The sequence below is a fragment of the Maylandia zebra genome, linkage group LG9 (genome assembly GCF_041146795.1).
Source record: "Maylandia zebra isolate NMK-2024a linkage group LG9, Mzebra_GT3a, whole genome shotgun sequence".
NCBI classification, from domain to species: Eukaryota; Metazoa; Chordata; class Actinopteri; order Cichliformes; family Cichlidae; genus Maylandia; species Maylandia zebra.
The window spans coordinates 37,081,799-37,095,308 of record NC_135175.1 but is presented as its reverse complement, the minus strand read 5'-3'; the positions used below and the strand labels follow the sequence as shown (position 1 = coordinate 37,095,308).

The 13,510-nt window shown below is 43.4% G+C and overlaps 1 protein-coding gene across 3 annotated transcripts in view; it reads right to left on the bottom strand.

Annotated features, from left to right (window-relative positions):
* LOC143420431 (protein NLRC3-like) overlaps positions 1–13,510 on the bottom strand; it is a 14,433-nt gene extending 923 nt beyond the window's left edge. The window contains exons 1-5 of one of the 3 annotated variants that reach the window (XM_076888640.1): positions 13,463–13,510; positions 6,794–6,929; positions 3,442–3,683; positions 1,546–3,337; positions 755–805 (exon numbers count right to left, since the gene is read on the bottom strand). In XM_076888640.1, the coding sequence (XP_076744755.1) occupies positions 787–805; positions 1,546–3,337; positions 3,442–3,683; positions 6,794–6,903 (2,163 nt within the window). In that variant the 5' untranslated portion in view covers positions 6,904–6,929; positions 13,463–13,510 and the 3' untranslated portion in view covers positions 755–786. The remainder of the gene's footprint in view (positions 1–754; positions 806–1,545; positions 3,338–3,441; positions 3,684–6,793; positions 6,930–13,462) is intronic. The other 2 variants (XM_076888638.1, XM_076888639.1) reach the window with 2 other exon arrangements.

The window sequence follows — 13,510 nt, the reverse complement described above, 5'->3', positions numbered from 1 at the left end:
TGGTCAGGTGAACCACCTGTCACCTGACTCAAACAAGCTCTCCTCCTCCACAGTCCTCATTTATAAACAAACCGAACATCACGGCAAACAGCTGGATTTTCCCATTCCAGTGCAGCTAGCCAAAGAGTCAACAGCCACTTCCTGCTACAGACACAGACAGTAAAGTGGACAGTCTGTCCTGTTTTAACATAAACTCACTGCTGCAGCACTAAAGTGATCCCCTCACACTCATGTTTAGTTTGAGTGTCCTTATTTTCCTTAGAGGTATCCATCCTGTCACTAGTTAGCTAACATAAACTAATGTGAGTCTGCCAACCAACCAATCAATCACATGACGTCACGTCCCGCACTGACAGAAGATGGCGCTAAACATGTTTTTAAAACAACTTTAAACACTTGTTTCTTAAACCCAGCTTCACAGACAGAATTACATCTTTGTCCATGTTTTAGAGCAGGGCTCAGGGGTGTAAATGAGCCTTTATATGTGTTTCATCTCCCTTTTAACATTTAACTCAATTCAATTCAATTTTATTTATATAGCGCCAAATCACAACAAAAGTCGCCTCAAGGTGCTTCATAGATACAGAGAAAAACCCAACAATCATATGACCTCCTATGAGCAGCACTTTGGCGACAGTGGGATGGAAAAACTCCCTTTTAACAGGAAGAAACCTCCGGCAGAACAAGGCTCAGGGAGGGGCGGCCATTTGCGACTGGTTGGGGTGAGAGAAGGAAATGAGAATGAAAACTTCACCTGATATGTCTGTGTAGGTTCTCACCATCCAGTCATGGTAATCTAAGGAGCCTGGAAAGAAAAGTGACTTCTTAAACTTTCTTGAAGACGTTTCATCTCTCGAAATCTCTGCTGATAATCACCCACACCCTTTTATCAATAGTTGGTCAAATACCTTCTTAAGGGACACTCCCACTAGGATTAAAATCTGGGACTCTCCTCTATTTGTTCAAAAGTTGATTGTGTTCATCTGGACGTAGCGTTTTGTGGGAGAAACGTTTCGTCACTCATCCAAGTGACTTCTTCAGTCTCAGCTGACTGCAGGTTTCCCCAATCTTATAAACAGTACATTTGCATAATGACTGAAACCAGCCCAGTGAAGGAACAATGGGCTGGGAGGTCAGTTCCTTAATCTTAATTATAAATTAAATTCTCATGACCATTGATCAACAACTACTGATCAAAACCCACTGATCAAAGACCACTGATCAGTGTCCATCAGTCCCATTCACAAGGAGTTGGGGAATGGCTGCAATCACAGCATTGTAAGATGGTGAAAGATGTACCCTTAGGCCCCCTCCTCGATTCAGAGATGGTCTTTCCCTACCTGTCTCTGAAGGTTCTCAGTCTTCCCTACCATTACAGTTTCAGCTAAAAAATATTAAAATGTGCAATGCCAAGGAATGTAATCTGGACTCCGTTTCAACGCAAAATAATAAAACAAAGTAAATAAAGGACTGTGATTCTTATTTTAAAAATTAAACTATTAACCTACATTGATCAATGATATTAATAATCAAATCTGGACTCACCGAGCCTTTCTGCAGTTCCTCACAGCTGGAATCAGTCTCAGTCGTCCGTCCTGTGAAGCTTTGTACTTCTGCAGGTCCAACTCTTCCAGAACCTCCTCTGACATCTGCAGCATGAAGGCCAGAGCTGAGCAGTGGATCATAGAGAGTTTCTTCTCTGATCTGATCTCTGACTTCAGGAACTCTTGGATCTCCTGATGTACTGAGAGGTCGTTCATCTCCATCAGACAGTGGAAGATGTTGATGCTTCTGTCAGGAGAGATTTTATCACTGTTCATCTTCTTCAGACTCTTAATGACTCTCTGGATGGTTCCTGGACTGTTCTCTGTCTGACCCAGCAGACCTCCTAAGAGTCTCTGGTTGGACTCCAGAGAGAGGCCATGAAGGAAGCGGACAAACAGGTCCAGGTGGCCATTTTTACTCTGGAGGGATTTCTTTATGATTATCTTGAGAAAATCATCCAGAGATGACCCACTGTACTTTTCTCCAAGGAAGGCTTCCAGCACATCTGTCTTCATGCTGGTGTGACAGTGGAACATGTAGACAGCAGCCAGAAACTCCTGAATGCTCAGATGAACAAAGCAGTAGACTGGTTTCTGGAAGATCACACACTCTCTTGTGAAGATCTCTGTACAAACTCCTGAGTACACCGAGGCCTCTGTCACATCCAGACCACACTGCTCCAGGTCTTCTTGGTAGAACATGATGTTTCCTTTCTCCAGATGTTCAAACACCAGCCTCCCCAGCTTCAGAAGAACTTCCCTGTCAGCCTCCGTCAGCTTCTGAAGACTCGTCTCATGTCCCTTGTGGTACTTGTTCTTCTTCCTCTTATTCTGAACCAGCAGGAAGTGTGAGTACATGTCAGTCAGGGTCTTGGGCAGCTCTCCTCTCTGCTCTGTAGTCAACATGTGCTCCAGAACTGTAGCAGTGATCCAGCAGAAGACTGGGATTCTACACATGATGTGGAGGCTCCTGGATGTCTTCATGTGGGAGATGATTCTGCTGGACAGCTCTTCATCACTGAATCTCCTCCTGAAGTACTCCTCCTTCTGGGCGTCGGTGAAGCCTCGTACTTCTGTTAGCCTGTCAACACATGTAGGAGGGATCTGATTGGCTGCTGCGGGTCGGGAAGTTATCCAGACGAGAGCCGAGGGAAGCAGATTCCCCTGGATGAGGTTTGTCAGCAGCTGGCTGACTGATGACTTCTGTGTGACATCAGACAGCAGCTTCCTGTTGGTGAAATCCAATGAAAGTCTGCTTTCATCCAGGCCGTCAAAGATGAACAAAAGCTGAGAGACAGCCAGCTTCTCTGCTGAGACCTTCTGTAATGTTGGATGGAAAACATGGAGCAGCTCCAGAAGACTGTACTGCTCCTCTCTGATCAGGTTCAGCTCCCTGAATGAAAGCAGAACCACCACACTGACATGTTGGTTCTCCAAGCCCTCTGCCCAGTCCAGAGTGAACTTCTGCACTGCAAAGGTTTTTCCAACACCAGCCACGCCGTTGGTCAGAACCACTCTGATGGGTCTCTGTTGGTCAGGTAAGGCTTTAAAGATGTCCTGGCACCTGATTGGAGCGTCATGGAGGGCGTCCATCTTGGAAGCTGTCTCCAGCTGCCTCACCTCATGTTGGGTATGAACCTCTTCACTCTGTCCCTCTGTGATGTAGAGCTCAGTGTAGATGGTGTTGAGGAGGGTTCTACTTCCTGTTTCATCACTTCCTTCAGTCACACGTTCACATCTCCTCCTCAGACTGATCTTATGTTCATCTAAAACCTCCTGCAGACCAACATCTGCTGAAAGAAAGAAAAACAGAAAGAAAACTCTTCAATGTCTGAACAACAACAAGAAGTCCAGTTTTCAGAAATGAGTCCATCAGCAGACAGATGTTCAGTCTTACTTTGTACACAGCTGCTCTGACTGGCTGTCTGCAGTCCAGCTCTGCTTCTGGATCTTTTTCCACACTGGGGACAAGACGAGTCTCCTGATGAAGCAGACTGGTCCCAGTATGAGGAGATGCACTGTCTGCAGAACCAGTGTCCACAGCTGGTAGAGACTGGATCCTTCAGGATGTACTGACACAAAGCACAGCAGGACAGCTGCTCCTCCTCACAGACACCGCTCCTCTTCCTCTTCCTCCCTCTGTGAACACATTTCTTTATCACTAAAATCATCGACTGTCAGTGACAAACATGCAGATTTGATGACACTGTGCAGAAGCTCTGATGGTCACAGAGAAAAGTCAAAGTGGAGAAACTTCTGTTTGAATTCAGAATGAGAGTGATGTTTCCTTTTAGTCGACTCATTAGAAAAATGACAAAAATTAAAATGCGACTCAAAGGAAACATCACTCTCATTCTGAATTCAAACAGAAGTTTCTCTACTTTGACTTTTCTCTGCAGCTGTGTCGAGCTCGAGCTGCGAGTTATATTTTCGGCGCTGCGTTGTAGTGAGATAAGTTTGTGGGTGTTTTGTGCAGCTTCAGCTGTCCTTTTAACTGCTCGCTGGTTAGCTAGCATGAGCTATAAGCTAACAGCTAGCATGGTTAATTACGCTAGAGTTCCACGCACATGCAAACAGCTCGTCTCTACTGCTTTAACTGTTAAAACAGAAGGCAATACTGCTGCTGACAGGGTTTATTATGTGAAACAGCAGCTGTTTAGTTTAAACAGTCTGCATTAAGCTGGGCAAACACTGTGCGATTTTTTTCAGTCGTGTTATTCAGCTCCTGCTCAAACTGTACAATTAAATCTCAGGGGTTAGAAGTTCATAGGTCACGATGCAGGTCTCACACTATACGGCCTGATGCTCTGATGCGACCTGAGTGCTCACACTGTGCCTCCATAACATGAAGCTTATCATAGAAAAATCTGTCCCTCGCTCTCCCTCTCTCTGTCTTTCACTCACACAGGCAGACACCAACGTCAACTTTGCTAAATTACTAATGAAAAGCATTGAACAGACAGCTGTGATTGAGCAGCAATGTCCATCCAACTCTTTTCATGGTTGTTGTAGTCGTGATAATTTTGTGAGGCCACATTGAAAAGCCTCGGATACGGAGGCATAGAGCTGCCACCCAGGCAAAAGAAAAATAGAAAAGTGAAAAGTTTATTGTTCTAACAATATACCTTTCATGTTTGTACAATATAATATCACGTTATTACAATATACAGAATTACCACGTTCGTACAATATAAATATTATATAGGCTACATCGCAGCTCCAGTCACGCTTCCATCACCGTCTTTCTCGTCTTTTCCCAGAGTAACAGCCAAACAGGAGGATCTATTGGCTAGCACTGCTTAGCCTTGCACGTATTCTTATTTTAAACTTAATCTGGAATTCATTGCAAACTGTTTGTGCGGGACATGAATGACAAGATTTTGTTTTTCTACAAGAGTTAGTAAAAACCATCTCCAGTGTGATCAAATCTTCTTGCCAAACATCCGCAGCTTGGCAGTGTATACAGCACTATAATGACCAGACCTAATACTTTTGAAAACCATACATCTTTCCACAGGTCTCCACTTCATCAGACATCACCTAGACACAGAGCCGGATGAGGCCAGCGCAAACAGCAGCCTAACCGACGAAGATGATGGATCCATGGGGTCAGGAAAGCCAGAAGCAGGGCTGGAGAGGTACCTTTCATGTCCATTCACTGGAGGTGTGGATCTATTGCATGGCGTTCCTCACATCAAGAAGCTGTTGATCAAAACCAATACAGCTCTTCCTGCATCTGGAGCTTGTGAAGGACTTCTCAGTCACGCAGGACTCCTGTTCACTGCTGAACAGTCACAGCTTCAAAGAAAGAACCTTGAGAGCAAACTGAAGCTGAACCATCACCTCACTGAGTGAAGAAATGGCACAGTTTTGCTAAACATGCAGAAATAGATGCACACCCATACAACTTATGGTAAACTGAGCTGCCTTGTATGAACATACGTTGAAGATGCCTCGTTCTGTTTTCTCTGAGGCTGCTGTGCCATTTGGAGCAAAGATGAATATAAAGTTTGCAGCATATCTTGTCACTGGAAATTGTTTGCACTGTTTATATATTTATATTATTTACTGCAGGTATTGGTGAAAAAAGCTTTATGTTGTGAAAAACTGAAATCTGGAAATTAGAATTGTGCCTTATTTTGTTGATGTTTTTACGTATATTTCTTTTGAAAATACTAAAATTTGTTTATTTATTTTTGTTTGTCTGATAATATTTATTAAAAAAATTAATTGGACATTTCAAACAGTTACTCAGTACTTGAGTAGTCTTTTTACCAAGTACGTTTTTACTCTTACTTGAGTAACTTTTTTGACGACTACTTTTCACTTTTACTTGAGTAATAATATTTTAAAGTAATGCTACTCTTACTTGAGTACAATTTTTGGATACTCGACCCACCTCTGTGTAAAATAAAGACCATTTTTTGAGCTTTGACCACTCTGAGTCCAGTCTTTCTCTGTCGCCAAAAGAATTCAAAAGAACGGAATTTAATACGCCCTATGACAGCTGGGATTGGCTCCAGTGCCCCCTGTGGCCCTGAAAAGGATAAGTGGAAGCGAATGGATGGAAAATTCACTTTCAATTTAGTGATGATCATTTTCAAACCAATACATTGAATTTCAAATTAGGCTAATTCAAATTCAGTTTTAGAAGCTTTTATTCAAGTTAAGCAATTCATATTTGAATTTAACTTGTTCAAATTCAGTTTTTAATGGCACAAAGTTCTGCCCATAAACAATGAGCTTCAACCTCAAGTTGTCCTCTGAGCGGAACAGTTAACATTGGTCTTTATGTGCAGCTCTAAGGAAGTGTCACTTTACTTGGATCATTTCTGTTGGGTTCAGGTCACGTGTCTTAGAACATCATCCTTCTAATGTTTGTGATGACTCAGCTCACAGACACTCATCCTGATATTTTCCTTTAAAATTTGATGGTATAGTTAATCTGAGTTTACAGTTTATCTGCATAAATCTACAGAAAACAAACACCATAAAGCATCAGTTTCACCATAAAGAACAAACTGTTGTTTCCTTCCTTTTAATTCAGAGAAAAACTTTGATTTTGATTTTCAGCTGCAGAGACGTTCAAAGACAATCAGGACAAATCAGTTTCATTTCTTCCATGAAAACTTTCACTGTCAGGAGACATTTTAGTCAAAAATCTGAAACATGAAACTGATTTTTACAAATTAGAAAGTGATCACGATCATTATTTACACTCTGAATAAATGAGTTAGCAGCTCCCTTACATTGTTGCTGCAGGTCCATGACTGTAAGGTGGAGGTGTTTGTGTAACCCCGTCACTCCTCACAGACACACAGCTGGATGCTGCACATGTTGCTCCGTCCTCTTCCTCCATCTTCTTGATGTCAGGGTGGAGTTAGTCTGAGAGGTAAACACACACACTCAGAGGTGCTGTTGTACTGGAAGCATCACACTGACGGCTTTCTAAACACGGAGTGCTGTGACGAATGTGTTATGGTGAGGGTTATGAGGGGTAACCAGCCCCACTACATTATGATCAGGCTCTTTTTGGCCACTTCAAATATCTTTACAGAAGTGTGATGGTAGCTTTGTTAAGTTTCTGCTGCTCTGTTGGTCAGATGGAACAGATGGAAAAAGACATTTTTAATGTCAGTGAGAGTTTTTCTATTTATTTAGATATTTTTGAATAAAGCATATATAAAAGTCGCTTTGCCAGAAACTGACTGCAGCTTCTACTCTGTGACAGGAAGGTTCTTCCTGTCTCAACTTGACTTCATGTCATTCATGCTTGAAATGCTCCCAGTAGTGTGGGACAAATGAACTGGGAAAGGTTTTGGTTTTAGGTTGTATATAATAGTGATTGGGGGTAAGATCACTTTCTTTTTCTTTACATTATCTGACTTCACGATGACATAAAATGTGAATATGCTGCACTAGGATAACAATAACAACATTGACATCAGCATTAATGATGTATAAAAACTGTTTTTGTAACAAAAACATCATAAAACATCAAAGCGTTAGTTTAGATTGTGCTCATTTTAAGCAGCAGAACCTGAAACACACAAACGTCTCTCCAAAAAACAACAAACAGCTCGAACAGCTGAGAAACTGCAACAGCCTCTGAACACAATACGACTGCAGAAACTCAAGGTTATACTCATCCTGTTCTCCACAGAGGGCGCTCTTTTCAACTGCATACTTCCTGTTCTCATCTGTCTGAGCTCGCAGAAACTCAGGCTGTATCCCAATCCAGGGTCTGCAGCCTTAAAGGCCGCATTTTAAGGCCGATTACGTCACAGAGACGCAACGAAGGCTGTCCCAATTCAAAGGCTGCTCGAAATGCGGCCCTCAAATGCGTCCTTCATTTCCCTGGATTTTCAGGATGGGTCAGTGTGGACTTCATGGCCCAACATATCCCAGAATGCATAGCGCGGCGGTCGGTGTGGATAATTTTGCGGAAAAAAAGCAGCAGAAGGGAGCGGCTGAAGAGTAAACCTTTAAAAGTAAGTACTGAATATTATGTCACTTATTTATGCGCAAATGTTTAATAACAAAGAACATTAAAACATGACTGTTGGCCACATGTCGGCAAAGTTATGTGACATTAGTGATGTTTGTACTAACTTAGTTTTAAAGCCTTTACGTATAAATACTTATACGTAAAGGCTAAATACTTACCCACTCTCCTACCTCCCTCGCTTCCCCCCCTTCCTGACACCATGACACCCCCCTCCTCCAATCCCTCTCTCAGCAGCAAGACATCTCCCCCCCTCCCCTCCTCCCAAACATCTCCCAGTGTCACAGTGGATCAGGTCAGGAGGCAACTGAGGAAGCTTCGCCCCAGAAAGGCAGCAGGCCCAGACAAGGTGTGTCCTAGGATGCTAAAGGCGTGTGCTGCTGAACTTGGGGAGCCGCTACAACGAGTCTTCAACCTCAGTCTGCGACTGGGGAGAGTGCCCGCCCTATGGAAGACATCCTGCATCGTCCCGGTCCCCAAAAAGAACCGGCCCAATGAGCTGAATGACTTCCGACCGGTGGCACTGACGTCACATCTTATGAAGACTCTAGAGCGGCTCTTCCTCAACTTCCTCCGACCACAGGTACAACATGCCCAGGACCCACTACAGTTTGCATACAAGGCGGGTGTCGGAGTGGAGGATGCCATCCTGTACCTCCTACACAGAGCCCACTCACACCTGGATGGGGGAAAAGGCACGGTCAGGATCCTGTTTCTTGACTTTTCCAGTGCCTTTAATACCATCCGGCCCTGTATGCTTCAGGAAAAACTGAACAGGATGGAGGTGGACCCCTGCCTGGTGGCTTGGATCTCCGACTACCTCACCGACAGACCACAGTACGTCAGGCTGAAGGACATCACGTCTGACACAGTGGTCAGCAGCACAGGAGCACCACAGGGAACTGTGCTGTCCCCTCTTCTCTTCACCCTGTACACCTCTGACTTCTGCTACAACTCTGAATTATGCCATATTCAGAAGTTTGCAGACGACACAGCCATCATGGGGTGTATCTGGGATGATCAGGAAGAGGAGTACAGAAGTCTGGTGAGGAACTTTGTCGCATGGAGTCACACAAACCACCTGCAACTCAACACCTCAAAGACTAAGGAACTGGTTGTGGACTTCGGGAGGTCCAGAGAAGGTCCACTGCCGGTTCAGATAGAGGGGGAGGAGGTGGAGGTGGTCAACAAGTACAAGTACCTCGGGCTGTGGGTGGACAATAAACTGGACTGGTCATGCAACACAGAGCACCTGTATAAAAAAGCCCAAAGCCGACTGTACTTCCTCAGGAGGCTGAGGTCTTTTAACATCTGCAGGAAGCTCCTGAGGATGTTTTACCAGTCGGTGGTTGCTGGAGTACTTTTCTATGCTGTGGTGTGCTGGGGGAGCAGCACAGCAAAGAAGGACTCATCCAGGCTGGAGAAACTGATCAGGAGGGCTGGCTCTGTGGTCGGCATGAAGCTGGACACTCTGGTGACAGTGGCAGAGAAAAGGACATTAAAGAAACTGCTGGACATTATGAACAATGCTGGGCATCCTCTGCACACGGCCATTAACAACCAGAAGAGTCTGTTCAGTGACAGGTTGCTTCTCCCAAAGACAAGAACTAACAGACTTAAAAACTCCTTTGTCCCACACGCCATCAGACTGTTTAACTCCTCTCTGGAGGGGAGAGGGAGGGGAGACAGGAGGACAAAGGAGGGAACAACTAAGCTGTAGTGCCTCTTCACCTCACTGTACAATACCTTTTGTGCAATACTTTTGTAAATAGTCAACGGTGCAATAGACTCAATACTTGAAATGTGCAATTCACTTGTATTTTTATTTTTATTCCTATTTATTCTATTTATCCCCTTCGTATATTTTATTTATATTTGTTTCTGTATTTATATATATGTGTGTGTGTATAACTCTGTAACTTCTGTCGGTGCTGTGCTTTTTTGGAAATCGAATTTCCCAGAGGAACCCACCCGAGGGATTAATAAAGTTCTATCTAATCTAATCTAATCTAATCTTATAAATATATATAAAATATATATATATATATATATATATATATATATATAGTCGACCTTAATCTGACAGAGAATGTGATGATTTTGTGGATAATTAAAGTCAGTCATATATCCACAAACACAACAAGCTGAAAGTCAGTGATGCTGCTCGGTTTGCAGTCCTGAACATCACAGCACAAGCAGGATCCACTGCACTGTTAATGTGAGCTATGTTATATCGCTGCCTCTGTTCGGTGGTGTCGAGCCAAACGGACTTTAACGTGTGTTTGAACGAGCTGACGGTTCACTCGTTAAGCTGAAAGAAAGATGCTTTAATCACAGCAGTCACACATGTGTCCACTGCACCATCTGATACTTGTCTTTGAGTGAAGATTTAAGGTAATAGGAAATATAAATAACTGCAACTTGAATCTTTGACACAGAGTTCAAGCTCACTGCTGTAGTATCTCATAATAATCTGACAATATATATAATATTGGCCATATTATATTTACATTACCACAGTGAGATGACTTTAGTCTCATGAACAACATCAGCTGATTGTTATTTACAACTAATCTGAAATGACTGTTCAGCACAGAAATGAAGCCCAACAATCATGTTTTACAGTCCTGTGGTCTCAGCCTCAGATACTCATCAAATCAAAGTTCATGTAGAAACAAACAAACGACAATATGTTCTCCTTCATTTATGTCGAACAAAGCTGTATGAAACGTTTCCAGCTGTTAGTATCATTGTTGCTAGGCAACCTGGGCAGCGCAACGGAGGCTAGACCGCCCATTTCACAAGCCTCTCACTTCCGGCCTTAGCGGTCTTTGAGTACGCGGCCCTTGAGGATCGTTGAGGCTGCGTACTTTAAGGCTGCAGAACCTGAATTGTATGGAGCCCCTCTGATGACATGGTCCAAAAAATAAATAAATTGTGGCCACAAAATACTATTTCAGCCACAAAATACTATTTCGAGAGCACAAATTGGGTATAACGTGGCAACGAAATAGACAACGTGCGCACATCATATTGATACAATTCCTGGACAGCTGCGTAGAGACATAAGCATAAGTAGGCTAAACCTATACACCGTGGACAGAGACGGAATGATTGAGTTTGATTTTAGGCTGGGAATGAGCTACAAATGCATTTTGAAAAGCCTGCAATGCAAGGAACCATTTTTACATTTAAACAGGATACTGAGAGCCCAGTTGCTTTACAGGACCTGGACGCCGGAATAGATTTTATTGTCACCCAACTGCAAGGGCCTGGGAAGGATCACGGTTATTGGTCAAGTGTTTCGTGTCCACAAATTAGCATTTCGTGCCCATGAAGTAGTATTTTGTGGCCACAATTGATTTCTTTTTTGGACCATGTCATCAGAAGGGCTCCGTAGAATTGGGATACAGCCTCTGAGATAGAAAGTGTGTGACCGTGAACTCGACTCTCTTTATGACACACACACACACAGACACACACAGACACTTGTTTTCAGATTTTAGTGAAGACACCAAAAAGCCTCAAAAATATCTTCAAACTCGTGGGGACGGGCATTTTGTGGGACTCTATTGGTCCCCACAAGTACAGGGAGTGCAGAATTATTAGGCAAATGAGTATTTTGTCCACATCATCCTCTTCATGCATGTTGTCTTACTCCAAGCTGTATAGGCTCGAAAGCCTACTACCAATTAAGCATATTAGGTGATGTGCATCTCTGTAATGAGAAGGGGTGTGGTCTAATGACATCAACACCCTATATCAGGTGTGCATAATTATTAGGCAACGTCCTTTCCTTTGGCAAAATGGGTCGAAAGAAGGACTTGACAGGCTCAGAAAAGTCAAAAATAGTGAGATATCTTGCAGAGGGATGCAGCAGTCTCAAAATTGCAAAGCTTCTGAAGCGTGATCATCGAACAATCGAGCGTTTCATTCAAAATAGTCAACAGGGTCGCAAGAAGCGTGTGGAAAAACCAAGGCGCCAAATAACTGCCCATGAACTGAGAAAAGTCAAGCGTGCAGCTGCCAAGATGCCACTTGCCACCAGTTTGGCCATATTTCAGAGCTGCAACATCACTGGAGGGCCCAAAAGCACAAGGTGTGCAATACTCAGAGACATGGCCAAGGTAAGAAAGGCTGAAAGACGACCATCACTGAACAAGACACACAAGCTGAAACGTCAAGACTGGGCCAACAAATATCTCAAGACTGGTTTTTCTAAGGTTTTATGGACTGATGAAATGAGAGTGAGTCTTGATGGGCCAGATGGATGGGCCCGTGGCTGGATTGGTAAAGGGCAGAGAGCTCCAGTCCGACTCAGACGCCAGCAAGGTGGAGGTGGAGTACTGGTTTGGGCTGGTATCATCAAAGATGAGCTTGTGGGGCCTTTTCGGGTTGAGGATGGAGTCAAGCTCAACTCCCAGTCCTACTGCCAGTTTCTGGAAGACACCTTCTTCAAGCAGTGGTACAGGAAGAAGTCTGCATCCTTCAAGAAAAACATGATTTTCATGCAGGACAATGCTCCATCACACGCGTCCAAGTACTCCACAGCGTGGCTGCAAGAAAGGGTATAAAAGAAGAAAAACTAATGACATGGCCTCCTTGTTCACCTGATCTGAACCCCATTGAGAACCTGTGGTCCATCATCAAATGTGAGATTTACAAGGAGGGAAAACAGTACACCTCTCTGAACAGTGTCTGGGAGGCTGTGGTTGCTGCTGCACGCAATGTTGATGGTGAACAGATCAAAACACTGACAGAATCCATGGATGGCAGGCTTTTGAGTGTCCTTGCAAAGAAAGGTGGCTATATTGGTCGCTGATTTGTTGTTGTTTTGTTTTTGAATGTCAGAAATGTATATTTGTGAATGTGGAGATGTTATATTGGTGTCACTGGTAAAAATAAATAATTGAAATGGGTATATATTTGTTTTTTGTTAAGTTGCCTAATAATTATGCACAGTAATAGTCACCTGCACACACAGATATCCCCCTAAAATAGCTAAAACTAAAAACAAACTAAAAACTACTTCCAAAAACATTCAGCTTTGATATTAATGAGTTTTTTGGGTTCATTGGGAACATGGTTGTTGTTCAATAATAACATTATTCCTCACAAATACAACTTGCCTAATAATTCTGCACGCCCTGTATAGTAGCATACCAACTCTTTGTCCTCATAAAGACGTCTAAACAGGAACACACACACACACACACACACACACACACACACACACACAAACAGGTTTGTCAGGTTCCTCGGCTCGTTCTCTGTGTTCAGTCCATTGAAGGTGATTATTGAGCCAATCACAGCTAGAGAGCTCACTGTGACTCTTCTTCTTCCCTCTACAGTCACACAAACACACTCAGAGACTCTGACAGCAAAACTACAACAACATGGTGTTAACACTCACCTGCCTCAGCTCCACCGTCCTCCTGCTGCTCTGAAGGAGGTTCAGCTG